The 25,955-nt window shown below is 40.9% G+C and overlaps 1 protein-coding gene across 3 annotated transcripts in view; it reads left to right on the forward strand.

Annotated features, from left to right (window-relative positions):
* Positions 1 to 25,955, forward strand: part of PEX1 (peroxisomal biogenesis factor 1) — an 81,478-nt gene that overhangs the window by 12,493 nt on the left and 43,030 nt on the right. For all 3 annotated transcript variants that reach the window (XM_070369859.1, XM_070369858.1, XM_070369860.1), the window contains 7 exons: positions 9,285 to 9,399; positions 9,498 to 10,264; positions 12,098 to 12,217; positions 17,599 to 17,722; positions 17,954 to 18,057; positions 18,951 to 19,033; positions 20,198 to 20,330. In XM_070369859.1, the coding sequence (XP_070225960.1) occupies positions 9,285 to 9,399; positions 9,498 to 10,264; positions 12,098 to 12,217; positions 17,599 to 17,722; positions 17,954 to 18,057; positions 18,951 to 19,033; positions 20,198 to 20,330 (1,446 nt within the window). The remainder of the gene's footprint in view (positions 1 to 9,284; positions 9,400 to 9,497; positions 10,265 to 12,097; positions 12,218 to 17,598; positions 17,723 to 17,953; positions 18,058 to 18,950; positions 19,034 to 20,197; positions 20,331 to 25,955) is intronic.

The following is a 25,955-nucleotide window of genomic DNA, read 5'->3' on the forward strand; positions in this document are numbered from 1 at the left end:
AACCCCGTGGACTGTAGCACACCAGACTTCCCTGTCCTTCACTATCTCCTGGAGTTTGCTCAAATTCTTGTCCAAGTCAGTGATGCTGTCTAACCATCTCATTCTCTGCTGCCTGCTTCTCCTTTTGGCTTTAATCTTTCCTATCAGGGTCTTTTCCAGTGAGTCAGCTCTTCGCATCAGGTGGCCAAAGTATTGGAGGTTCAGCATTGGTCTTTCCAATGAATATTCAGGATTAATTTCTTTTAGGATTGACTGGTTTGATCTCTGGTAGTCTTAAGGGTAGTCTCAAGAGTCTTCTCCAGCACCACAATTCAAAAGCATAAATTCTTTAGTGCCCAGCCTTCTTTATGGTCCAACTCTCACATCCATACATGACTACTGGAAAAACCATAGTTTTGCCTACACTGACCTTTGCAGCAAAGTGATGTCACTGCTTTTTACTCTGCTGTCTAGTTTTGTCACAGCTTTCCTTCCCAAGAACAAGCATCTTTTAATTTCATGGCTGCACTCACCATCTGCAGTGATTTTGGAGCCCAAGAAAATAAAATCTGTCACTGCTTCTGCTTTTTCCCTTTCTGCTTGCCGTGAACTGATGGGACTGGATGTCACGACCTTAAGTTTTTGTAATGTTGAGTTTTAAGCCAGCTTTTTCACCCTAACTTTCTGCAATTAAAGGAATATCATCTACATACTCTGAGGTTGTTGATATTTCTTCCAGCAATCTTGATTCCAGCTTGTGATTCATCCAGTCCAACATTTAGCACGATGTACTCTGCATATAGGGCTTCCCTCGTAGTTGAGCTTGTAGCTCAGCTGCAATGTAGGAAACCCTGGTTTGATTCCTGGGTTGGGAAGATCCTCTGGAAAAGAGAGAGGCTACCTACTTCAGTATTCTTGGGCTGGTGACTCAATCAGTAAAGAATCTGCTTGCAATGTGAGAGACCTGGGTTCAATTCCTGGGTTGGGAAGATCACCTGAAGTGGGCATGGCAACCCACACCAGTATTCTTGCCTGGAGAATCCCCAAGACAGAGGAGCCTGGTGGGCTGCAGTCCGTGGGGTCACTAAGAGTTGGAAACAACTGAGTGACTAAGCACAGCCAGCAGCACTCTGCATATAAGTTAAATAGGCAGAGTGACAGTATACATCCTTGTCATACTCCTTTCCAAATTTTTAACCACTCTGTTGTTCCACATCCAATTCTAACTGTTGCTTCTTGACCTACATTAAAGGTTTCTCAGGAGGCAGGTGAGGTGGTCTGGTATTCCCATCTCTAAGAATTTTCCAGTTTGTTGTGATCTACACAGTCAAAGGCTTTAACATAGTTAATGAAAGTGAAAAAACTGAAAGTTGCTCAGCTGTGTGTCTGACTTTTTGCAAATCCAAGGAATTCTCCAGACCAAAATACTGGAGTGGGTAGCCGTTCTCCTCGCTAGGGGATCTTCCCAACCCAGGGATTGAACCCAGGTCTCCTGCGTTGCAGGTGGATTCTTTACCAGCTGAGTCACCAGGGAAGCCCTAGTTAATGAAGCAGAAGTAGATGTTTTTCTGGAATTCCCTTGCTTTCTCTATGATTCAACGAATATTGGCAATTTGATCTCTGGTTCCTCTGCCTTTTCTAAACCCATCTTGTACACCTGGAAGTTCTCAGTTCACGTACTGTTGAAGCCTAAGCTTGAAGTATTGTGACCATAACCTTACTAGCATGTGAAATGAGTGCAATTGTACAGTGATTTGAACATTCTTCAGCATTGTCTTTCTTTGGGATTGGAATGAAAACTGACCTTTTCCAGTCCTATGGGCGCTGCTGAGTTTTCCAAATTTGCTGGCATACTGAGTGCAGCACTTTCACAGCATCACCTTTCAGGATTTGAAATAGCTCAGCTGGAATTCCATCACCTCCCCTAGCTTTGTTGTTAGTAAAGCTTCCTAAGGCCCACTTGACATCACACTCCAGGATATCAGACTCTAGGTGAGTGATCACACCATCGTGGTTATCTGGGTCATTAAAAACTCTTTTGTATTGTTCTTCTGTGTATTCTTGCCACCTTGTCTTAATCTCTTAATCTCTTCTGCTTCTGTTAGGTCCTTACCCATTCTGTCCTTTATTGTGCCCATCCTTGCAGGAAATGTTCCCTTGATATCTCCAGTTTTCTTGAAGAGATCTCTAGTCTTTTCCATTCTATTGTTTTCCTCTATTTCTTTGCACTGTTGGTTTAAGAAGGCCTTCTTATCTCCCTTGGCTATTTTCTGGAACTCTGCATTCAGTTGGGACTGTCTTTCCCTTTCTCCTTTACTTTTTGCTTCTCTTCTTTCCTCAACTCTTATAAAGCCTCCTCAGACAACGTCCTTGCCTTCTCGCATTTCTTTTTCTTTGGGATAATTTTGGTCATGCGTCCTGTACAGTGTCACAGACCCCCATCCATAGTTCTTCAGGCACTCTGTCTACCAGATCTAATTACTTGAATCTATTCAAGACCTCCACTGTATAACCATAAGGGATTTGACTTAGGTCATAGCTGAATGGCCTAGTCATTTTCCCTACTTTATTCAATTTTAGTCTGAACTTTTATGCAATGGGAAGTTGATGATCCAAGCCACAGTCAGCTCCAGGTCTTGTTTTTGCCAACTGTATAGAGCTTCCCCATTTTAGTTGAAAAGAATATAATCAATCTGATTTCAGTATTGACTGTCTGGTGACGTCCATGTGTAGAGCTGTCTTTCTGTGTTGTTGAAAGAGGGGCTTTGCTATGACCAGTGTGTTCTCTGGATGAAATTCTGTTAGCATATGCCCTGTTTCATTTTGTACTCCAAGGCCAAACTTGCCTGCTATTCCAGGTATCTCTTGGCTTTCTACTTTTGCATTCCAATCCCCTATGATGAAAAGAACATTTGTGTGTGTGTGTGTGTGTGGTGTTAATTCTAGAAGATGTTGTAGGTCTTCACAGAACTGGTCAACTTCAACTTCTTTGGTATCAGTGGTTGGGGCATAGACTTGGATTACTGTAATGTTGAATGGTTTGCCTTGAAATGAACTGAGATCATTCTGTCATTTTTAAGAGTACACCCAAGTACTGTGTTTCAGACTCTTGTTGACTGTGACAGCTCCTTCATTTCTTCTAAGGGATTCTTGCCCACAGTAGTAGATGTAATGGTCATCTGAATTAAATTCTCCCATTCCCATCCATTTTAATTCACTGATTCCTAAAATGTTGATGTTCACTCTTACAATCTCCCGCTTGACCATATGCAATTAACCTTGTTTCATGGACCTAACATTCCAGATCCTATGCAGTATCGCTCCTTAAGCATTGGACTTTACTTTCACCACGAGACACATCTACATCTGGAGTGTTGTTTCCACTTCGGTCCAGCTGCTTCATTCTTTCTGGAGCTATTAATAATTGCCCTCTGCTCTTTGCCTAGTAGCATACTGGACACCTTCCAGACTGTGTCACGTCTTTTTGCCTATTCATGCTGTTCATGGGGGTCTCACGGCAAGAATACTCCAGTGGTTTGCCATTCGCTTCTCCATTGGACCACTTTTTGTCAGCACTCTCCACTGTGACCCATCTGTCTTGGGTGGCCCTGCATGGCAGGACTCTTAACTTCATTGAGTTATTCAAGTCCCTTCACTATGACAAGGCTGTGATCTGTGAAGGAGAGTTAAACTTTGTCAGATTCTTTTTCTGGGTCTGTTGAGATGACCATGTGTTCTTTTGACTTTTCTTTTGTTTCTGTGGTGTGTTACATTGACTGATTTCCATGTGTTAAACCATCCTTGTGAATTTGGGATGCATCTCAGTTAGTAGTGGTGTATGATCTCTTATGTGTTGTTGGATTCAGTTTGCTAATATTCTGTTGAGAATTTTTGCATCTGTAGTCAGCAGAGATACTGGCCTGTGCCTTTCTTTTCTGATGTATCTTTGTCTGGTTTTGGTATCAGGATGATGGTGGCTGTGTAGAATATCTTTTGGAGTGTACCCTCCTTCTCCGTCTTTTAGAAGAGTTTGAAAAGGCCCAGTATAAATTATTCTTGTATGTTTGTAGAATTCACCTGTGAAGCCAGCTGGTCCTGGACTTTGGTTTGTTCTTTCTTGTTCAGTCGCTAAGTCATGTCCGACTCTCTGTGACCCCATGGACTGCAGCTCACCAGGCTTCCCTGTCCCTCACCATCTCCCAGAGTTTGCCTAAGTTCATGTCCACTGAATCAGTGATGGCATCCAACCATCTCACCCTCTGTCACTTCCTTCTCCTCCTGTCTTCAGTCTTTCTCAGTATCAGAGTCTTTTCCAATGAGTCGGCTCTTCACATCAGGGGGCCAGATGTGAAGAGAGCATCAGTGCTTTCAGTGAATATTCAGGGGTGATTTCCTTTAGGATGGACTGATTTGATCTTGCTGTCCAAGAGACTCTCAAGAGTCTGCTCCAGCACCACAGTTCAAAAGCCTCAATTCTTTGGTGCTCAGCCTTCTTTATGGTCCAACTCTCATATCCATAGGTCTTCCCTGATAGCTCAGTTGGTAAAGAATCTGCTTGCAATGCAGGAGACCCTGGTTCAATTCCTGGGTCAGGAAGATCCACTGGAGAAGGGATAGGGTACCCACTCCAGTATTCTTAGGCTTTCCTTGCGGCTCAGCTGGTAGAGTCATTGGGAAGACCCCCTGCAGAAGGGAAGGGCTACCCGTGCCAGTATTCTGGCCTGGAGAATTCCATGGACTGTACATAGTCCATGGAGTCTCAAAGAGTTGGACACAACTGAGCAACTTTCACTTTCACTTTTCTCATATCCATACATGACAATTGGAAAAACCGTAGCTTTAGCTACATGGACCTTTGTTGGCAAAGTGCTATCTCTGCTTTTTAATATGCCGTCTAGGTCTGTCATAGCTTTTGTTTGTAGGGAGGTTTATCACTACAGATTCTATTTCACTTTCAGTGATTGGTCTGTTCAACTTATCTATTTCTTGATTCAATTTCAGTGGGCTGTATGTTTCTAGAAAGTTGTCAATTTCTTCCAGGTTGTGAAATTTGTTGGCATATAATTTGTTTTTGTATTTTGGACATGTTGTGCAGCTTTCAGGATCTCAGTTCCCTAGCCAGGGATTGAACCTGGGCCATGGCAGTGAGGAGCTGCTAGTCCTAACCACTGGATCATCAGGGAGTTCCCCGCATTTAATTGTTCACAGTATTCTCTTATGGGTTTCTGTATTTGTGCAGGATTTGTTGATTTGTCCTTCTTCCTTTCTTACTGTCTTTATATAGGTTCTTTCTCTTTTCTTAGTGAGCCTGGTCAGAGGTTTGTCAATGTTGTTTACCCTTTCAAAGACCAAGCTCTTGGTTTTCATAATTTTTTTTCTATTTTTTTTTTTAATCTTGATGTATGTCCTCCCTGCTCTTTATTACTTCCTTCCTTCTACTAACTTTAGGTTTTGTTTGTTCTTTTTCTAATTCTTTTATGTGGTAGATTAGGTTGTTTGAGATTCTTCTTGTTTTTTGAGGAAGACCTTTATTGTTATGAACTTCCCTCTAAGAACTGCCTTTGCTACAGGCCATAGATTTTGTATTGTGTTCTGACTGTACTTGTCTCAAGGTATTTTTTAACTTCCTTTTGATTTCCTCATTGGTTTTTTAGTAGCATGTTGTTTAGTCTCTACGTAATCTTTTCCTCATTCCTTATCCTGTGGTTGATTGGTAATTTTGTGCCACTGTGGTTGGAAAAGATGCCTAAAATACTTTCTATACTCTTGAATTTGTTGAGGTTAGTTTATGCCCTACTGTGTGGTCAGTCCTAGAAAATGTTCCATGTGCACTTGAAAAGAATGTATATTCTACTTTGCTGCTGCTGCTGCTAAGTCGCTTCAGTCGTGTCCGACTCTGTGCAACCCCAGAGACGGCAGCCCACTAGGCTCCCCCGTCCCTGGGATTCTCCAGGCAAGAACACTGGAGTGGGTTGCCATTTCCTTCTCCGATGCAGGAAAGTGAAAAGTTAAAGTGAAGTCGCTCAGTCGTCTCCGACTCGTAGCAACCCCATGGACTGCAGCCTACCAGGCTCCTTCGTCCATGGGATTTTCCAGGCAAGAGTACTGGAGTGGGGTGCCATTGCCTTCTCCGTATATTCTACTTTGGGGGCATGTGTAACTGTTCTGTTGGGTCATTTAGGATTCCTGTTGCCTTATTGATTTTTTGTCTAGATCTGTTCTTTGATGTGAGTGGGCTGTCAAAGTCTCCTGCTATTATTGTCTTGCTGTCAGTTTCTCCCTTTATGTCTGTTGTTGTTTAGTCACTAAGTCGTGTCCAACTCTTTCTGACCCGGTGGACTGTAGTCATCCAGGCTCCTTCTGTCCATGGGATTTCCCAGGCAGAATACTGGAGTGGGTTGCCATTTTCTTCTCCAGGGGATCTTCCCAACCTAAGGATTGAACCCACGTCTCCTGAATTAGAGGCAGATTCTTTATCACTGAACCACCAAGGAAGCCCTCATGTCTGTCAGTATGTGTTTTATATATTTGGGTGCTCTTGGATTAGGTGCATGTATGTGGACAAGTATAACATCTTCTCGTATTGCTCCCTCTACCATTATATGTTGTCCTTTATCTTTCTTTATGGCATTTGTTTTTAAGTCTGTTTTGTCTGATGTTAAGTATTGTAATTTCTGCTTTCCTTTTATTTCCAATACATGAGATATCTTTTTCTGTCCCCTCACTTCTAATCTGTGTCCTTTGCCATAAGGTGGGTCTCATATAGGCTGCATACTGTAGGGTCTTTTTTTTTTTTTAATCCAGTCTGCCACTCTGTCTTTTGATTGGAGCATTCAGTCCATTGACATTTAAGGTAATTATTGATACATATGTATGTATTGCCATATTAAACCTTGTTTTCCAGTTGATTCTTTGTTTTTCTTCCTCTTTCTTTTTGTGGTTTGATGGCTTACTTTATGCTTCTTTTTGGGTTTTGTGCCTTTATTTTATGTTTTTGATTTGTGACTGCCCTGTTTTTTAAGTATGTTAACCCTTTTGTATATCTGCTTGCTTTAAACTGATAGTCATATCTGCTCAAACATATTCTAAAAAAAAAAAAAATGTGCATTTTCTTACTGTCCTTCCCCACATTTTATGATTTTGATGTCCTTTTTTACATCTTCATGTTTATCTTTTTGCTGTTGCTTGTATTTATCATCACTTTCACAAATAGATTTTTTCCTTTTTTTTGGATATTTATACTAGCCAGCTTAAATGATTTACTTTCCAGTCATGATTTCTCCCTTTCTATATCTCCTTGCTTCTTTTCTATTTAGAGATCTTTTAATATTTCCATAGTTTTACTATTGGTGTATTCATTTAGTTTTTGCTTGCCTGAGAAATTCTGTATTTTTCTTCTTATTCTAAACAATAATATTGCTGGATAGAATATTCTAGATTGCAGAATTTTCCCTTTCAAGACTTTGAATATATTTTGCTGCTCCCTTTTGGCCTGCAGTGTTTCTGCAGAGAAATCAGCTGATAGGCTTATGGGGGTTCCCTTGTAATTAACTCTTTGTTTTTGTCTTGCTGCCTTTAGAATCCTCTTTAACTCTTGCCATTTGTATTATAGTATGTCTCTGGGTAGGTCTGTTAGGATTCATATTGTTTAGGATCCTCTGCGCTTCCTATATCTGGATATCTGGTTCTTTAGGTTTGGGAAGTTTTTAGTCGTAATTTCTTCAAATACACTTTCAATCCCCTTTTCTCTTCTCATGGAAAACATATTACACATAGATCAATGTACTTTATATTATTATCCAGTGGGTCTCATATTGCTTTAATTTTTTTCATTTGGCTTTCTGTCTGCTGTTTCGTGTAATTTCCTTTGTTCTGTCTTCCAGATCACTTATTCTTTCTTTTGCATTATTTATTCTGGTATTCATTACCTTAAGCTCAACTTTCGTCTTGGCAAATGAATTTTCTAACTTTTCTTGGCTCCTTATAGGCCCTAGTTCCTTTTTATAGCAGTTTGCACTTCTGATGATAGCCTTTCTTAATCCCCTTAGCATTTTCATTACCTCTCTTTGAAGTTGGTGTCTATTAGACTGACGAGATCTGTTTCACTGTTCCTTTAGGGGAATTCTCTTGGTCTTTTAGTTGGGAGTAGTTCCTCTGCTGCTTCATTTTACTTATATTTCTCTTAGTCTGTGAGTTTAGGAGAAACAGTCATCTACTGTAGCCTTGGAGGACTGTTTATATGTGAGAGCGTCCCTGCATAGCTTGTGTGGATATAACACTTCTTTGAGGGTTGTTTTCGGTTTGAATGCTTGCTGTCTCTTTTCTCTGCATGTGCTGTCCATTATCCACTTGATAAGGGGTGTGCAGGTGCTTGGCCCACGCACAGTCCCAAAAAGGCAAGAGCAGCAGTCGGTGCTCAGTCATGGGACCCTTGGTGGTGGCAGTGCCTGCCACCTGCTGCGGTCTGCAGCTACCTCGAGTCTGAGGTGGTAGCGGCCGCTTGTGCCTACCCCGGAGCTCGTGTAGGTGGTGCCCTGTCATCTGAGAGCACACAGAGGGAGAGGAGTTCTGTGGAGATCCTGCGCCTCTCCTTGCATGCCCCCTAACAATATCACCCTACCTCTCTGGTGGGCCCAGGCTTATCCCCATATTCCCTTGGTTGGGGCACGTGACATGCTAGTCCCCTTGGGCTGTCCATACTGCCAACCCCAGTCCTCTCCCCAGTTCTGCCTCTGAAGCCTGAGCCTCGGCCCCCACCTGCCTCTGTGGATGAGCATCTGAGACTGGGCAGGGCCTGGTGGCAGTACTGACCATCTGTGCGGGTCTGTCTCTACATTGCCCTCTGTAAACCAGTTGCTATGCTTTCTGAGACTCCAGAGCCCCTCTCCTCTGTCCCCACTGATCGCTCCGCCTGTGACAGGGCTTCCAAGCGAGGAGAAACCTTTCCCCTCTCTTAGCTCCTGTCCAGATTCCTTTCTCTCTGTCTCTTTTTTTCTTTGTTTTGTCCTTCACAGTTAAATGGAGATTTTTTGCCCCTTGGAAATCTAGAAAATGTTCTACCAATGTTCACTAGATGTTCTGTGAGAACAATTGCACATGCACATTTGTGGGAGAAGGGGAACTCCCCATCCTACTCTTCCTCCATCTCGATCTGATCCCCCAAAATATCTGTGTCTTTAGATTTCTCTTCTCTGAGTGGTGTTCTAAACCAAGTAGGTTTGCTTTATAAGAAAGAGTTGAGGTTTCCTTTCTAAACATGAAATAGACAAAACGTAAAGGGAACTGACCTTTTTGTTTATTTCTAGGAGCTGCATGCTGCTTTCCTTGAACAGCACCTTCTAGATCAGATTCGAATAGTTTTTCCAAAAGCCATTTTTCCGGTCTGGGTTGATCAGCAGACTTACATATTTATCCAGATTGGTAGGTGCTGTTGTAACACTTTCTGTCATACTCTTCACTGTCGCATTGACTCCAAAGTAGAGGTCAGTGCACACTAATGACCCTTGTTTTCTGTACAGCTGCACTGATACCAGATGCTCCTTATGGAAGGCTGGAAACCGACAGCAGACTCCTGATTCAGCCAAAGACCCGCCAAGCCAAAGAGAGTACATTTTCAGAAGCAGAGGGTATACCTGGGAAATTTCATCATTATGGAAGAGACCAAAAAGGATTGACAAAAGAACTTCAAACCAAGCAACTTCAATCAAATACTGTAGGAGTCGCTGGGTCTAAAGAAAGAGAATCAGAGGGTAGAATTGACTCATCATTTATCCCAAGCTTATGGACTATGATAGGAAGCATTTTCTCTTCTGGGTCTGAGAAGAAACGAGACACATCCTGGGGGTTAACTGAAGTCAATGCTTTCAAAAACATGCAGTCAGCAGTTGTTCCTCTGGACAATATTTTCAGAGTATGCAAATCCCAGCCTCCCAGCATGTGTAAGGCATCAGCAACTTCTGTGTTTCACAAACATTATGCCATTCATGTATTTCCATGGGACCAGGAATATTTTGATGTGGAGCCCAGCTTCACTGTGACCTATGGAAAGCTAGTGAAACTGCTTTCTCCAAAGCAACAGCAAAGTAGAACAAAGCAAAATGTCCTGTCACCTGAAAAAGAGAAGCAGATGTCAGAGCCTCTAGATCAAAAACAGGTTAGCCCAGACCATAGTCACAAAGCTGGCAAGGCCTGTGTGCTAAAGGTAGTCTGGAATGGACTTGAGGAACTGAAGAATGCCATTAAATACACCAAAAACTTAGACGTGCTTCATCTTGGGAAAGTCTGGGTTAGTATAAGTCTTTTTTTAAAAAATATTGTGTTAGTTGCTCAGTTGTGTCCGACTCTTTGCAACCCCATGGACTATAGCTCACCAGGCTCCTCTATCCATGGAATTCTCCAGGCAAGAATACTGGAGTGGGTAGTCATTCCTTCTCCAAGGGATCTTGCCAACCCAGGTATTGAACCTGGGTCTCCCACATTGCGGGCAGATTCTTTACTGTCTGAGCCACCAGGGAAGCCCCAAATTGTACTATAGTTCATTTACAATGTTGTTTGTTTCTGGTGTGTAGCAAATGGGTTAGTATAAATCTTAGAAAATAATTTTATGTTGCTTGAACTTGCCCAAATTTTGAACTAAAATATTATAATATTTTATGCACAAGTTGAAAACCAGTGTAATAAATACTATTTAAAGTCCCCCCTCCTCTAGTCTTCTCTGGTGGCTCAGATGGTAAAGAATCTGCCTGCAATGCAGGAGACCAGGGTTTAATCCCTAGTTTGGAAAGATCTGGAGAAGGAAATGGCAACCCACTCCAGTATTCTTGCCTGGAGAATCCCATGGACAGAGGAACCTGGCCGGCTACAGTCCATGGGGTCACAAAGACTCGAACACGACTGAGTGCCTAACAACAACAGTTCCCATGGGGACACATTTCTGATTGCAGGGTAAAGTCCTTGTTTGGGTAAGGTTTGTGTGTGTTTTTGTGTGTGTTTCTGGCTAATAAACTTGGACAGGTAAAGCTAAGATAGGTACAGGCCCAGAGAGGTCAAAATTACCTGCCTGGGGTAACAAGTCAGTAAGTAGAATAAGATTCAAACCCTGGCAGGCTGACTCTTGAGTTCATGCTTCAAATGGAGTGCCCTACGAAGCCTCACATCTTTAATGCCTGAAGATTTGCTTCCACCTTCTTGAAAGCAAAGGAATCTCTTGGTATGTACTGGGGGAAATGCCCAGTGTAGGGAGAGACCCACGGGGTGAGATGACCGGGGTTCAGAGGCACCCAGAAAGCTCCTTGCCCTGCTGGTATTGTTCCTTTACTGTGATGGAGAGCGAGAGTAGTGCACCCAGCATTTCCCCTCCTCATCCCAACTTCAGATGCTAATTTTACAGGAAATGAGTCACCAGCCTCCTTTATTTTAACCTAATTTTGAAGGAAGATTATTGGAACAGGGAAGAACGATGGAAAGGAAAGGGAGTCTCCTTAGTAGGTTTCTTTTACTCTCACAGTTTGGACTGTGACCTTGAGGTCAGTGACTTACAGGTTGTGATCTCTTCAGCCTACATCATTCTTAAAGCTCCAACCGTGCCTCATATTTTCTGTTATCTCTAATCTCTTACTCAAGAAGGTCCCACTGCATCTTGAAAATCATATTGTCTGAACTTGTTAATGGACCTGTCTGTTTCTGCTAATCGTTCTGCCATTAGGCAGGAAGCACTGTTATTTCCTTGATGTTATATGGTGAGGATGGGGTGAAAAAGTGGTGACCAAGTCCTGGAGACCAGGAGAGACGGCGGTGAGGAGCCTGCAGTTGCCACTCTGCGGTCAGGCTGGGAGTGTGGCCAGTGAGAGGTGGCAGTTAGCTGCCACCAGGAGCTCAGGCTGCCTTAACCTGAGAGACCAAAAGTGATCACCTTCTGAAGAGGACGTTAAAGAAACAACTGTAGGGAAAAATTGAAATGTTAGTATTAGTACCTGAATGCCCACCTATACTGTCAGTCATGGCAGTATCTTATCATTCACCTGAGTTGATAGAAATTAATATCAGCATTTATGCTGTGGAATATTTCTTAATCAAGATTTTAACATTTATATTTTAAATTCACTTTTATATATTTCAGATTCCACATGACCTGAGAAAGAGACTAAATATAGAAATGCATGCAGTTGTCAGAATAACTCCAGTGGAAATTACCCCTAACATTCCGAGATCTCTAAAACTACAACCTACAGAAAACTTGGTGAGTTCACATTTATATGTTATATCACACTTATTTTACATGCATTGTAAAATTTCTAGCTGCTTTAGCTAAGTAATAAGAATGTACTCCTTTATTCTAGAAGGGCAACGAAGTCTTATTGCCTTTTGGTTTTATTGTGATAAAATACATATAAGATAAAATGCTGTTTTAACTCTTTAAGTGTGCAATTTAGTGCCATTAAGTACATTTATAACATGAAACCATCACTATTTCTGAAACTTTCCCATGCCCTGAATAGAAACTTTGTGCCCATTAGGCAATCACTCCCCACCCTTTCCTCCCCCAATTCTCAACTGCGATCAGTCTCTGAATTTGCTTATTCTAGATCTTATATTAAGTGAAATCATACAATATTTGCCTTTTGTGTCTCTGTTATTTCATTTAACGTGTTGTCAGGGTTTATCCACACTATAGCATATATCAAACTTCATTCCTGCTTATGGCTGCATAGTATTCCATTGTATGTATATATACATGTTGTTTATTCATCTGTTGATGGATGCTGGGGTTATTTCTGCTGTTTTTTGTTTTTTTTTTAAACTTCTGATTAATGCTGCTGTGAATATTGATATACAAATATTTGAGTTTCAGCATCAGTCCTTTCAATGAATATTCAGGACTGATTTCCTTTAGGATTGACTAGTTTAATCTCCTGCGGTTCAAGAGACTCTCAAGCATCTTCTCCAGCACCACAGTTTGAAAGCATCAATTCTTTGGCACTCAGCCTTCTTTATGGTCTAATTTTCTCATCAGTACATGAGTAGTGCAAAGACCCTAGCTTTGACTATATGGACATTTGTCAGTGAAGTGATGTCTTTGCTTTTTAATACAACTGTAGGTTTGTCACAGCTTGCTGCCCAAGAAGCAAGCTTCTGATTTCATGGCTGCAGTCACTGTCCACAGTGATTTTGGAACAGAAGAAGAGAAACTGTCACTGCTTCTACTTTTTCCCCATCTGTTTGCCGTGAAGTGATGGGACCAAATGTCATGATGTTAGCTTTTTGAGTGCTGAGTTGTAAGCCATCTTTTTCACTCTGCTCTTTCACCTTCATCAAGAGGCTTTTTAGTTCCTCTTCACTTTGTGCTGTTAGGGTGGTGTCATCTGCATATCTGAGGTTGTTGATATTTCTCCCAGCAGTCTTGATTCCAGCTTGTAACTCATCCAGCCCAGTATTTTGTATAATGTACTCTCTGTATAAGTTAAATAGTATACAGCTTTGACGTACTCTCTTCTCAAGTTTGAACCAGTCTGTTGTTCCTTGTAAGGTTCTAACTATGGCTTCCTAACCCGCATACAGGTTTCTCAGGAGACAGGTAAGATGGTCTGGTATTCCCATCTCTAAGAATTTTCCAGTTTGTTGTGATCGGCTTTCCCATAGTCAGTGAAGCAGAAGTAGTTTTTTTTCTGGAATTCCCTTGCTTTGTCTATGATCCAGTGAATGTTGTTCCTCTGCCTTTTCTTTCTTTTTTTTTTTTAATTTTATTTTATTTTTAAACTTTACAATATTGTATTGGTTTTGCCAAATATTGAAACGAATCCGCCACAGGTATACACGTGTTCCCCATCCTGAACCCTCCTCCCTCCTCCCTCCCCGTACCATCCCTCTGGGTCGTCCCAGTGCACCAGCCCCAAGCATCCAGAATCGTGCATCGAACCTGGACTGGCGACTCGTTTCATATATGATATTATATGTATTTCAGTGCCATTCTCCCAAATCATCCCACCCTCTCCTTCTCCCACAGAGTCCAAAAGACTATTCTATACATCAGTGTCTCTTTTGCTGCCTCGTATACAGGGTTATTGTTACCATCTTTCTAAATTCCATATATATGCGTTAGTATACTGTATTGGTGTTTTTCTTTCTGGCTTACTTCACTCTGTATAGTAGGCTCCAGTTTCATCCACCTCATTAGAGCTGATTCAAATGTATTCTTTTTAATGGCTGAGTAATACTCCATTGTGTATATGTACCACAGCTTTCTTATCCATTCATCTGCTGATGGACATCTAGGTTGCTTCCATGTCCTGGCTATTATAAACAGTGCTGCGATGAACATTGGGGTACACGTGTCTCTTTCAATTCTGGTTTCCTCAGTGTGTATGCCCAGCAGTGGGATTGCTGGGTTGTATGGCAGTTCTATTTGCAGTTTTTTAAGGAATCTCCACACTGTTCTCCATAGTGGCTGTACTAGTTTGCATTCCCACCAACAGTGTAAGAGGGTTCCCTTTCCTCTGCCTTTTCTAAGTCCAGCTTGTACACCTGGAAGGTCTTGGTTTTTAAGTATTGCTGAAGCCTAGCTTGAAGGATTTTTGAGTATAACCTTACTAGCATGAGAAATGAGTGCAAACGTGTGGTAGTTTTTACATTCTTTGGCACTGCCCTTCTTTGGGATTGGAATGAAAACGGACTTTTTCCAGTCCTGTGGCCACTGCTGGGTTTTCCAAATTTGCTGATATATTGAGTGGAGCACTTTTAACAGCATCATCTTTCAGGATTTGAAATAGCTCAGCTGGAATCCCATCACCTCCACTAGCTTCATTGATAGTAATGCTTCCTAAAGCCCACTTAAGTTCACACTCCAGGAAGTCTGGCTCTTGCTGAGTGACAACATTGTCTTGGTTATCCAGGTCATTAAGAGCTTTTTGGGACAGTTCTGTGTGTTCTTGCCACCTCTCCTAAATCTCTGCTTGTTTTTTCAAGCTTCTGGTTCTTTGTTAAACATTTCTTGTGTCCTCTGTCTATGCCACCATTGTTTTGTTGAGATCTTGAGTCATCTTTACTCTAATTACGCTGAATTCTTTTCCAGGCAGATTGCCTGTCTCTACTTCACTTAGTTGTTCTTCTGGGGTTTTATCTGGTTTCTCAGCTGGGTCATACTTTCTAACTTTCTGTGTTCGTGGTCTCTGTTCCTCAGGCTACAGGTTTGTGGTTCTTCTTGCTTCTGCTGTCTCCCCCCTAGTTGGTGAGGTTGATCCAGGGGCGTGTGCAGGCCTCCTGTTGGGAGAGACTGCTGCCTGCCCCCCGGTGAGTGGGTCTAGGTCTTGTCTGTCTGTCGGCAGGGCTGTGTCAAGGATGTGTTCGGAGGCCAATGTTGGCTCAGGGAGACCTTTGGGCAGCCTGTCTGTTCCTGAGCTGGGCTGTGCTCCCGCCCTGGTGGTGGTTCTGGGGCGTCCCAGTGCTGGAGCCTGCAGGCTGTTGGGGAGGCCAGGCCTCCGGGAGAGCTCACGCCTGTGAACAGTGCCCGGAGCCCCTGCCACTGCTGTCCTTGTCCTCACAGCGAGCCCCAGCCAGTCCCCGCCTCCCCAGGGAGCCGCCCACAGCCTGCGGGCAGTTCCGCCCGGGTTCCCGTGGCCTCACTGTCTAGCCCTGCATCGTAGTGCGGGTGAAGCCTTGCTGAGCACTGGCTTGGAAGCTGCACTGGCCTTCACTGGCCAGAGACACTGATGGCTCCTCCTCCCGGTGCCAGACCCCCGCCTGGGCCGCTGACACGGGGCCCAGAGCGCTCTCACTCCTGTGGCAGAACTTCTGCCATACTATGATTTTCCAGTGTGTGGGTCTCCCACCCCGTGGGTGTAGGATTGGATTATATCACAGAAGCACCCCCCTGCTGTCTTATTGTGGCTTTTCTTTTCTTTGGATGTAGAATATCTTTTATGGTAGGTTCAGGGTTTTTTGTAGATGTTTATACAGCAGTTAGCTGTGATTTAGCTCTTTTCTTGAGAAGAGGTGAGCTGAGGTCCTTTTGCTTGCCCTCTTATCTCTGTCTTGTCTCTCAGTATCTTTTTAAAAACCATGTGAAGGTAATTTAACATTGTCTTGATAACTCCAGGATTTTCAGAGTCAGATATTTTGCTGTCTATATTGCATTGATATTCTTAAGTAATCTTTAAACATATAGGCCACAGTATAAAAGATTTGTAATGTGGAACTTTTATGGCTCTGACTTATAAAGTTCTGAGTTCTCTTTTTTTTTTAAGTTTATGGGAGCTCTGCTTTTAACGTGGTTATTGATCTTGATATTTTTTTTCAAAAACTAGGTCTTATGTACAAAAGTAATTAGCCACTGCTCATGAGTTTTGTGTTTTCCCTCTGGTATCAGCAATGGGGTATTCCCCTGCCTATCCCTAGTTGTGTGCTGTGGTGGGAGCTCTGTGACCTCGGCAGGTCTCTCTAGGCTGATTATATCCTTTAGGACAGAAAGGTGTTTGATTCTAGAGGAACTATGAGTTGCTTTCTGATTCTAAAATTCTTGATTTAAAAGTTTTCATTTTCATGTTATGACTTTCTCTAGGTCTTTAATCCCATTTTCCAATAATATACAAAGAAGTAACTGACTTATTTCTGTGATTTTTAAGAGTGGGAAAGTGATGCCTTTTCTTAGTTTAGCTTGCTTTTTTAGTAGTGAGTGTATTCTAAACCAAGCTTAATCAGTGGATCTAATGAATGAAGAGAGATAACAGATATGAGTTGTTATATATAAGCTGTTAGATAATAGATATGGGAGTTGCAAAATGGTAGAAGTTTATTTTCCTAGGCAGATAGAGTCCTTCACATATGAATTTTGGTTAGTTCTGTTTTGTATTTCAAGAAGCTTGTTTAAACTTAGTAATATTAATCTAAAAGCTTCAGAAATTAGTTTTTCTCAGAATTTCTTCATATCTTTTGAACAGTTTATTAACACTCTACTTGTTGAACGTATCAGCCATCATAGAAAAAAAATAAAGTGAGACTAACACACAAAGAGTTTGTTTTTCTCTTGTGCAAAGAAGTTTGGAGGAGCTCACAGTGGTTAGACCACGTAAGCACGACGCAGGCCCCTTCGATCGTTCTCTCTGTCACCTTTAGCCTTTGTCTCCTCCTCTCAGATGCAGGGTGCTTACGGTGGTGATAGACGTCACATCTGCATCCTTTCAGCAGAAGGAAAGGCATCTTCTTCTTGCAGGGTTTCTCCACCGTTCAGTTCGGGAGAGAAGGCCTCCTCTTGGGTTGCTGATGGTAATTCGTTGGCCAGAGTGCAGCCACACACGTGCACACACAGCTCCAAGCTGGGAACAGAGGATCCCGCTCCCTGACTACAGAGTTTGCTTCACAGGAAGCAGGAGAGAATAGGGTTGGAATGGTTATCAAGTGAGCTGAATTATGCTCTGTGTATCACTGGGCATAGAAAACAGGAGCATTTAAAACTTTGCCATTTGTATGAGTTTTTCTTCAGGCCACACCATACTCATTGTACTGTAATGTCAAGTCCCAAACCTGTGCCTGTGACCATCGTTTTACTGGCAAGATAAGGTATTAAAATAAGAATGTTAAGTTCAGGTAGTAGAATATCGCCACTGTTTGTTTCCTTTCCTCTGGCAGTCTGAAGACGTAAGTGAAGAAGACATAAAAACTGTGTTCTACTCATGGCTGCAGCAGTCTGCCACTACCGCAGTTCCTCTCATAGTATCAGAGGAGGAGTACATTAAACTGGAAATGAAAGATGGTAAGTATATTTTATTTGTTATTTTCATATTTTTCCTATTAAAGAAGTCGGACAATTTTTCATTGTTTTTCCATCTTGTGATAGGTATGAACAGGAAACCTAATAATGATAATTAAACAGTAGATTTTATGTATCAAAGAATCCTTTTATTTAAATGTAAATAAATTTAAATTTTAAATTATTTCATCTCAGCTTCAGTACTAACTACATTTATTACTTTCTTTTTAATAGGGGTGAAGGAGTTTTCTCTGAATATAGTTCATTCTTGGGAAAAGGAAAAAGAAAAAAATATTTTTCTGTTGAGTACCAATCTGCTGCAGAAGATGACAATACAAGTAATTACGTACTACTGAATATTTAATGATAATATTTTCACATGTGATTGATTCTAAAGTATGAATTTACTTGTTAAGACCTTGCATCCTAAACTGTATTAGAAACTCAAATGATAAGAGTAAGGAATAACTTGATTTAAAATATTTTATTCTGTAATCTCTTTAACTTACTTAAACAAATGATTGATGTATCCTAAATTTAAAATGGATGCTTCAGCAAAACTGTTCTAGGAATAGAATTGATCGTGTTAACTGGCCAATGGATCATGATTTTAAACTCTTCTAGTATGGGAACAAATGAAAACTTAGCTGAGGGGGGGTAACTTTTTTTTTAACTTCATATTTTTATTTGCAATTTTGCTGCACAGCCCATATTATTTTGTCAATTCTTAAATTCTCAACTCTTCACAACTATTATCAGATTACTTTTCTTCCAGATATATGTTTAAAGTACTCTTTTTAGAACATTATGTTTTGGTTAGGATATTTACTGTCATTATAGAACTGAAGGTGAATTAAAGTCATTTAGAATTTCAGTGGTTTGAAACTAGATATTATTTCTTTACTTTGGTGAAATACAATTTAAGGAATACCATTCAGAGACTATACAGATGGAAAATTGTGAAAAGAATGCGACATAAATCAAAATTGCAAATAAAGATATATCTCTAAACTGTATGAAGAAGACATTCTTTACTGCTTGTTAAATATTTATATTCCTTAGATGAGTAAATTATTATTGTCAGGGCTGTTTTAAGTAATAATCTTGCATGCACAGTATATCTTTTCTCTCTGGTGTAACAGAATCAGCAATTCAGTTTCCTGGAACCCAAGAAAAGCAGGCAAAAGGTATTATTTTGACATGTAAAATTGATTTTTCCTTGCTACTATAGGTCCTTCTAGATCCTATGGTAAAAGAAGAAAACAGTGAGGAAATTGACTTTATTCTTCCTTTTTTAAAGCTGAACTGCTTGGGGTAAGAAGTTACGGCCAAACTGGCACGTTTAGACACATTTAACATTACCTGTCTTAGGGCTTTTATGTGTAAATATTAAATTAGATGTCAGTGTCGTTGACTAGTCTTACTAATGTAATGGTAGATAGTTTTTTCAAGGATTGTTTCTGTTTTCACACCTGGCTTAGTAATTTGCCTTCTCTTCTGAGATAAACTGAAAGTCTGAAACTTATTAGAAATTTTACTTTGAGATTTGATCTGTGAGAAGAGAGCCAACTAGATATGACCTGGATCATACATGCTTGAATAAAACAATAATTTTTTGAAATTAATAAATTCGCTTTGAAAGTTAAATCCAAAGACATTAGTTGAATGTTTAAAAATATTTCAAATTAAGTTATTCCTTCACTGTCTTATAGATGTACTGATTGATGGGAATTATTTGTGTTTTCTTTAACTTTTAAGACAAATTTGAAAAGAACCTCCTCAATTTCTTTAGCTCTTAATACAGTATAAGAATCTCACATAAACCGTTACTTCTTAGAATTTGTCACAGAGGCCTTTAATGGATGTAGTAGTAGTGATTTGATTTTCTGTAATAGTATAACCTAGAAAGGTTTTAGTTAAAGGATTAAACTACAGAGCAACAATAATCTGCTTTTTAAAGTAAATAATCTACTTTATAAAGTAAAAACTCTTCAGGTCAGACTAATTTTAATAATTTATGAAATTTATTATCAGAAATAAACTGGCAGAATCAGGAAGTAGGTTGAAGTTCATGTTTGCGTAATCTTCAGATTGAAACTGGATTTCAAAGATGATGTTTAAGAGGAAATAAGTCTTCAGTTATCCTAATACTTTAAAAGCACTCATGTATGATAATGTTGATTAACAAGCCAGAAATCATTTTGAGGGGGATATATGTGTATATTAAGACAAATCCCCTTAAGGATTCCTATTTGGACAGAATTTCTAGTTACTGCACATATATGAAAATAGTAAAATTAGTTTTAAAATCTGTGACTCAGATTTGGCATTAAATCATTTTACTTTCAAGTAAGGGAAAATTTCCAAGATTTTACTCTTTTTATAAATCATTAGGCTACGAAGGAAAATTTCCAAATTGTTTATAGGTAGATTTTATCCTGTTTTAGCGTTTGATCATGCAATTTACATGTTTTGCAGAGGAGTGAATTCCTTAGGCGTCTCCTCCATGGAGCACATCACTCATAGCCTCCTGGGGCGCCCTTTGTCTCGGCAACTGGTGTCCCTTGTGGCAGGACTTAGAAATGGAGCCCTTTTACTCACGGGAGGAAAGGTATGTGGTTAAAATATGCTCATTTTCATTAATTAGCATTTTTTTAACTTTAAAAAAAATTGAGAAATATGTATATGGCTGCGCCTGGTCTTGGCTGCAGCATGTAGGGTCTTTTCGTTGTGCCATACAGCCTCCTAGTCGCAGCCTGTGGGATCTAGTTCCCTGACCAGGGATCAGACCTGGGCCCCCTGCATTGGGAATGCAGAGTCTTAGCCACTGGGCCATCAGGGAAGTACCTGATTAGCCATTTTTAATTCCGCTCTCTTTGAGTTTTAATCATCTGTTATGTAGGGTTGTTGATACGATAGATGGAAAGATTTACTCATTCACTAATATTTTTGAGCGCCTGCTATTAGATATTGAGAAAATAGTGTGGAATTGGGCAATGCTCTCCCTGCTGTTTTTCTATTTCTATTGATATGATTGTTTGAATTTTCTTTTTTATGATGTTGGTAGGGTGTTAAATCGGGATTCCCTGGTGACTCAGTAGTAAAAAATCCACCTGTCAATGCAGGAGGCACAGGTTTGATCCCTGAGTTGGGAAGATCCCCTGGAGAAGGAAATGGCAACCTACTCCAGTATTCTTGCCTGGAAAATCTTGTGGACAGAGGAGCCTGGCAGGCTACAGCCCATGAGGTCGCAAAGGGTCAGACATGGCTTAGTGACTAAACAACAACAGAGCATGTTAACGGGGCTGATTAATGTTGAAATGTTGAATTGGCCATGCAAATCTGTAATAAATCCCACCTAGTAGTGGTTTCTTATTCTTTTTGTACTTTGCTGAGTTCTGTTTGCTGATATTCTGTTAAGGATTTTTGCATGTAAATTCACGATCAATATTAGCCTGTAGTTCTGCCTTTGGTTTTGCTCTCAGAGTAATACTGGCCTCACAGAATGAGTTGAAAAGTGTTCCCTTCTGTTCTGTTTTTTGGAAGAGATTGTATAAAATTGATGTAAATTCTTTAAAATGTTTGGTAAAATCTCCACTGAAACCATCTGTGCCTAGAGATTTCTTTATATATTTTTTATAAATTCAAAGTCTTTAATCATCTGTTTCATTTTGGCTGGTGTTGGGTAGTTTGTAGTTTTTGAAGAATGTGTTTGTTTCTTCTAACTTGTCAAATTTGTGAGCATGAAGTTGCTTGTAGTATTCTCTAACTGTGCTCTTTTAAAAATTTTTTTATAGGAGTATAGTTGCTTTACTGGAGAAGGGAATGGCAACCCACTCCAGTGTTCTTGCCTGGAGAATCCCACGGACAGAGGAGCCTGGTGGGCTACAGTCCGTGGGCTCGCAGAGTCGGCCACGACTGAGTGCCTGACACTATAATTGCTTGACAATGTTAGTTTCTGCTGTACAGCAGAGTGAATCAGCTATAGGTATACATACGTGCCCTGTTTTTTAGATTGCCTTCCGTTTGTGTGTGTCCCATTTAGGTCACCACGGAGCATTGAGTAGAGCTCCCTGAGCTCTACAGCAGTGTCCTTATTAGTTATCTACTGTATACATAGTATCAATAGTATATGTATGTCAATCCCAATCTCCTAATTCATCCACCACCCCTTCTTTCCTCACTGGATGCCCATAGGTTTGTTCTCTATGTCTGTGTCTCTGTTTCTGCTTTGCAGATAAGATCATCTATACCATTTGTCTAGATTCCACATATATGCATTAATATGATATTTGTTCTCCTGACTTCACTCTGTAACAGTCTCTAAGTCCATTCACATCTCTACAAATGACCCAGTTTCATTCCTTTTTATGGCTGAGTAGTATTCCTCTGTGTGTGTGTGTGTGTGTGTGTGTGCGCACGCACGTGCACACATGCCACATCTTTTTTTTAACCCCAAGAAGCATTTTGTATTGGGGTATAGCCGATTAACAGTATTGTGACAGTTTCAGGTGAACAGTGGAGGCCTCAGCCGTACATGTGTCTGTTCTCTGCCAAGCTCCCCTCCCATTTGGGCTGCCGCGTGACACTGAGCAGAGTTCCTTGTGCTGGACTGTAGTGTTTTGTTGATTATCCATTTTAAATATAGCAGTGTGTACGTGACCTTCCCAGAGTCCTTAACTGTCCCCTCCCCTGGCAACCATAAGTTCATTTTCTAAGGCGGTTCATTTTGTCAGTAAGTATATTTGTATCATTTCTTTTTAGATGCCATATACCAGGGATGTCATATGATATTTTTCCTTCTCTGTCTGACTGACTTCACTCTGTATGACAGTCTCTAGGTCCATTCACATCTCTACAGGTGACCCGATATTATTTTTATGGCTGAGTGATATTCTGTTGTGTGTGTGTGTGTGTATGCCACATCTTCTTTATGCATTCCTCTGATGGTCATTTAGCTTGCTTCCATGTGCTGGCTATTGTAAATGGTGCTGCAGTGAATACTGGACTGCAAGTGTCTTTTTGAGTTATGTTTTTCTCTGGGTATATGCCTAGTAATGGGATTGCTGGGTCAGATGGTAGTTCTGTTTTTAGTTTTTTAAAGAACCTCCATACTGTTCTCCACAGTGGCTGTACCAGTGTATATTTCCTACAGCAGCACGTCTTACTGTGCTTTTCACGGATTGGAAATCTGTTAGGCCCTGTTTCCTGATATTGGTAATTTGTGTCTTCTCTTGTTTTAATCTTTGTCAGTCTTACTAGAGGTTCCCTGCTCTTTGAAGGGCCTCACAGTTTTCTTCTCTACCAATGCAGTATTTTTTCCAGAGCTGCAGTGTGATTTTTGTGAGTCTTTGTGGGTTTTTGTGTTTTTTTTTTCCCAATTCAAAATCATAAGGCTTTTTTATTTCTATTCACTTTTAACTGCAGCATGATAACTTTTTTCCTCTTACTACCCCAGTTGCTTTCTTTTGATTTCTTACTTGAAATAGAGCAACTACTCCAGTAATCCAGGTTTCTACTTTAGTAAACTAGAAACAGAAGAACAAATTAAATCCAATGTAAGCAGAAGAAATAATATGAATTAGAGTAGAAGCTATTGAAGTGAAAACAGGAAACCAGTAGGGAAAATCAGTGTGAAACCAAAGGCTTTTTTTTTTTTTTTTTAAAGATCAGTAAAAACTGATAAACCCTTAGGCAGGCTAAGAAAAAAAAAAAAAAAAGGATACAAATTACTAGTATAAGAAATGAAAAAGGGGGCATCAGTATAGATCCCACAGACATTAAAGGGATGATAAGGCTCTATGCTGACCTAGTGGGGTATAATGGGCAGGCGGTGGGGGCGAGGCTCAAGAGGGAGGGAATAAGCATGTACTTAGTCTTGTAGGCAGAAACTAACACAACGTGGTAAAGCAGTTATCCTCCAATTAAAAATAAATTTTAAAAACGCATAATAAAGTAGGAATCGTAATAAACAGCTTGTGCCCCTAAAAATTTTTAGCTCTATGCCTAAAAATTTGATAACCTAGATAAATAGACCAACTCCTTGAAAGACACAGGCTGCCAAAACTCACACAAGAATAATGACGATATGAAATGGCTTACATCTATTAAAGAAATTGAGTCTGTGATTAATATCGTTCTCAAACAGAAAGCACACACCCAGGTGGGTGCGCTGGGCACACACTACTAAACTCTCAAGGAAGAAGTTGTCCCGGTTGTCTGCAGTCTCTTCCAGGGGGTGGGAGCAGAGGAGAGTCTAGTCTATTCTGTGAGGCCAGCATCACCTAATACCAAAACAAGACAGGCATCACAAGAAAACTACCAACTAAGACCCATCATGAACACAGATGCAGAAATCCTTAACAAAATATTACCAAATGTGATCAACTAATGTATAAAAAGAATTATATACCACAATCAAGTAGGGTTTATTCCAGATATGCAAGGCTGCTACAGTATAGCAGTTACTCTAAATGTTCCTAAATTACCTATGTCAAATTTCAAAATATATCATCATGGTAGAATATTATTTTAAAAAACAACGTCCTGTTGACTGAGGAATCAGACCTCCACCATGTGACTTAGGGGTAGCATGCTTAATGGAGCTAGTGGAGGAACTGAACTTGAGTCCCACTACTCTTATGTAGTGGGACTCAAATTGGGCTTCCCTGGTGGCTCAGGCGGTAAAGCGTCTGCCTGCAATGCGGGAGACCTGGGTTTGATTCCTGGGTCGGGAAGATCCCCTGGAGAAGGAAATGGCAATCCACTTCAGCACTCTTGCCTGGAAAATCCCATGGACGGAGGAGCCTGATAGGCTACAGTCCACGGGGTCGCAAAGCGTCGGACGTGACTGAGCGACTTCGCTTTCACTTTCACCCTTATGTACTTACTGGCAGTGACTTAAGGCAGTTTTTCAGTTTCTAGCCTCGCCTTTTAGGATTAATCTCACTTAAGAGAAATAATATATATGAAAGGGCTTTGTAAACGGAAAGGTACTAAAATGTGAATTACTTTGAGTGAGAGAAAAGGCCTTCTGACTAAACCAAAAGTATAGCAGGTGGGACACACAGTCCCGTACCCCTAATCTCTTTATTCTTTAGGGTCCGCTGACTTTAAAAATAAATGCAATTCTGTAAACTCTAATGATGGTACTATTGTTGAATGCTTGCTAAATTTAAGACTTTACACAATAAGCTTGGCTAGTTTTCCTGCTCACAGTAATGAAAAGCAAAATATTAGAACTGGTGCAGGACTATTAACAGCTAGGCAGGGACTTCCCTGGTTGTCCAGTGGATAAGACTCTGCACTCTTAATGCAGGGGGCCCAGATTCGATCCCTGGGCAGGGGACTCGATCCCACATGCCACAGCTAAGACCTGGCTGAGCCTAAATAAATAAATAAAATATATACGTTTAAAAAAAAGGCAAGTCAAAGCAACAATGGTAGTAGCCTAAGGGAGTAAGCCTATATTAAAAGAATTATAGAAACCTAAGTGTTTGATCTTCTAGGGGCCACTTACAGCAATGTTTAGCAAAATTTAAATGTGTATACCCTTTGATATAGTATTGCTGCTAAGTCACTTCAGTCGTGTCCGACTCTGTGCAACCCCATAGTTGGCAGCCCACCAGGCTCCCCCGTCCCTGGGATTCTCCAGGCAAGAACACTGGAGCTAGTTGCCATTTCCTTCTCCAATGCATTAAAGTGAAAAGTGAAAGCGAAGTCGCTCAGTCATGTCCAACTCTTAGCGACCCCATGGACTTCAGCCCACCAGGCTCCTCCATCCATGGGATTTTCCAGGCAAGAGTACTGGAGTGGGGTGCCATTGCCTTTAGCTCGTAGAAATTTATTCTGAAGGTGCAATCTGACAAATAAACATAACTCCATGGATATTTATTTTAGCTTTACTTATCATGGTTAAAAATCGGGAGTAACATAAATATACATCAGTTCACTTCAGTCGCTCAGTCGTATCTGACTCTTTGCGACCCCATGAACCGCAGCACACCAGGCCTCCCTGTCTATCACCAACTCCCAGAGTCCACCCAAACCCATGTCCATTGAGTCGGTGATGCCATCCAACCATCTCATCCTCTGTCGTTCCCTTCTCCTCCTGCCCTCAATCGTTCCCAGCCTCAGGGTCTTTTCAAATGAGTCAGCTCTTCACATCAGGTGGCCAAAGTATTGGAGTTTCAGCTTCAACATCAGTCCCTCCAATGAACACCCAGGACTGATCTGC

This window comes from Bos mutus, chromosome 4 (genome assembly GCF_027580195.1).
Source record: "Bos mutus isolate GX-2022 chromosome 4, NWIPB_WYAK_1.1, whole genome shotgun sequence".
NCBI classification, from domain to species: domain Eukaryota; kingdom Metazoa; phylum Chordata; class Mammalia; order Artiodactyla; family Bovidae; genus Bos; species Bos mutus.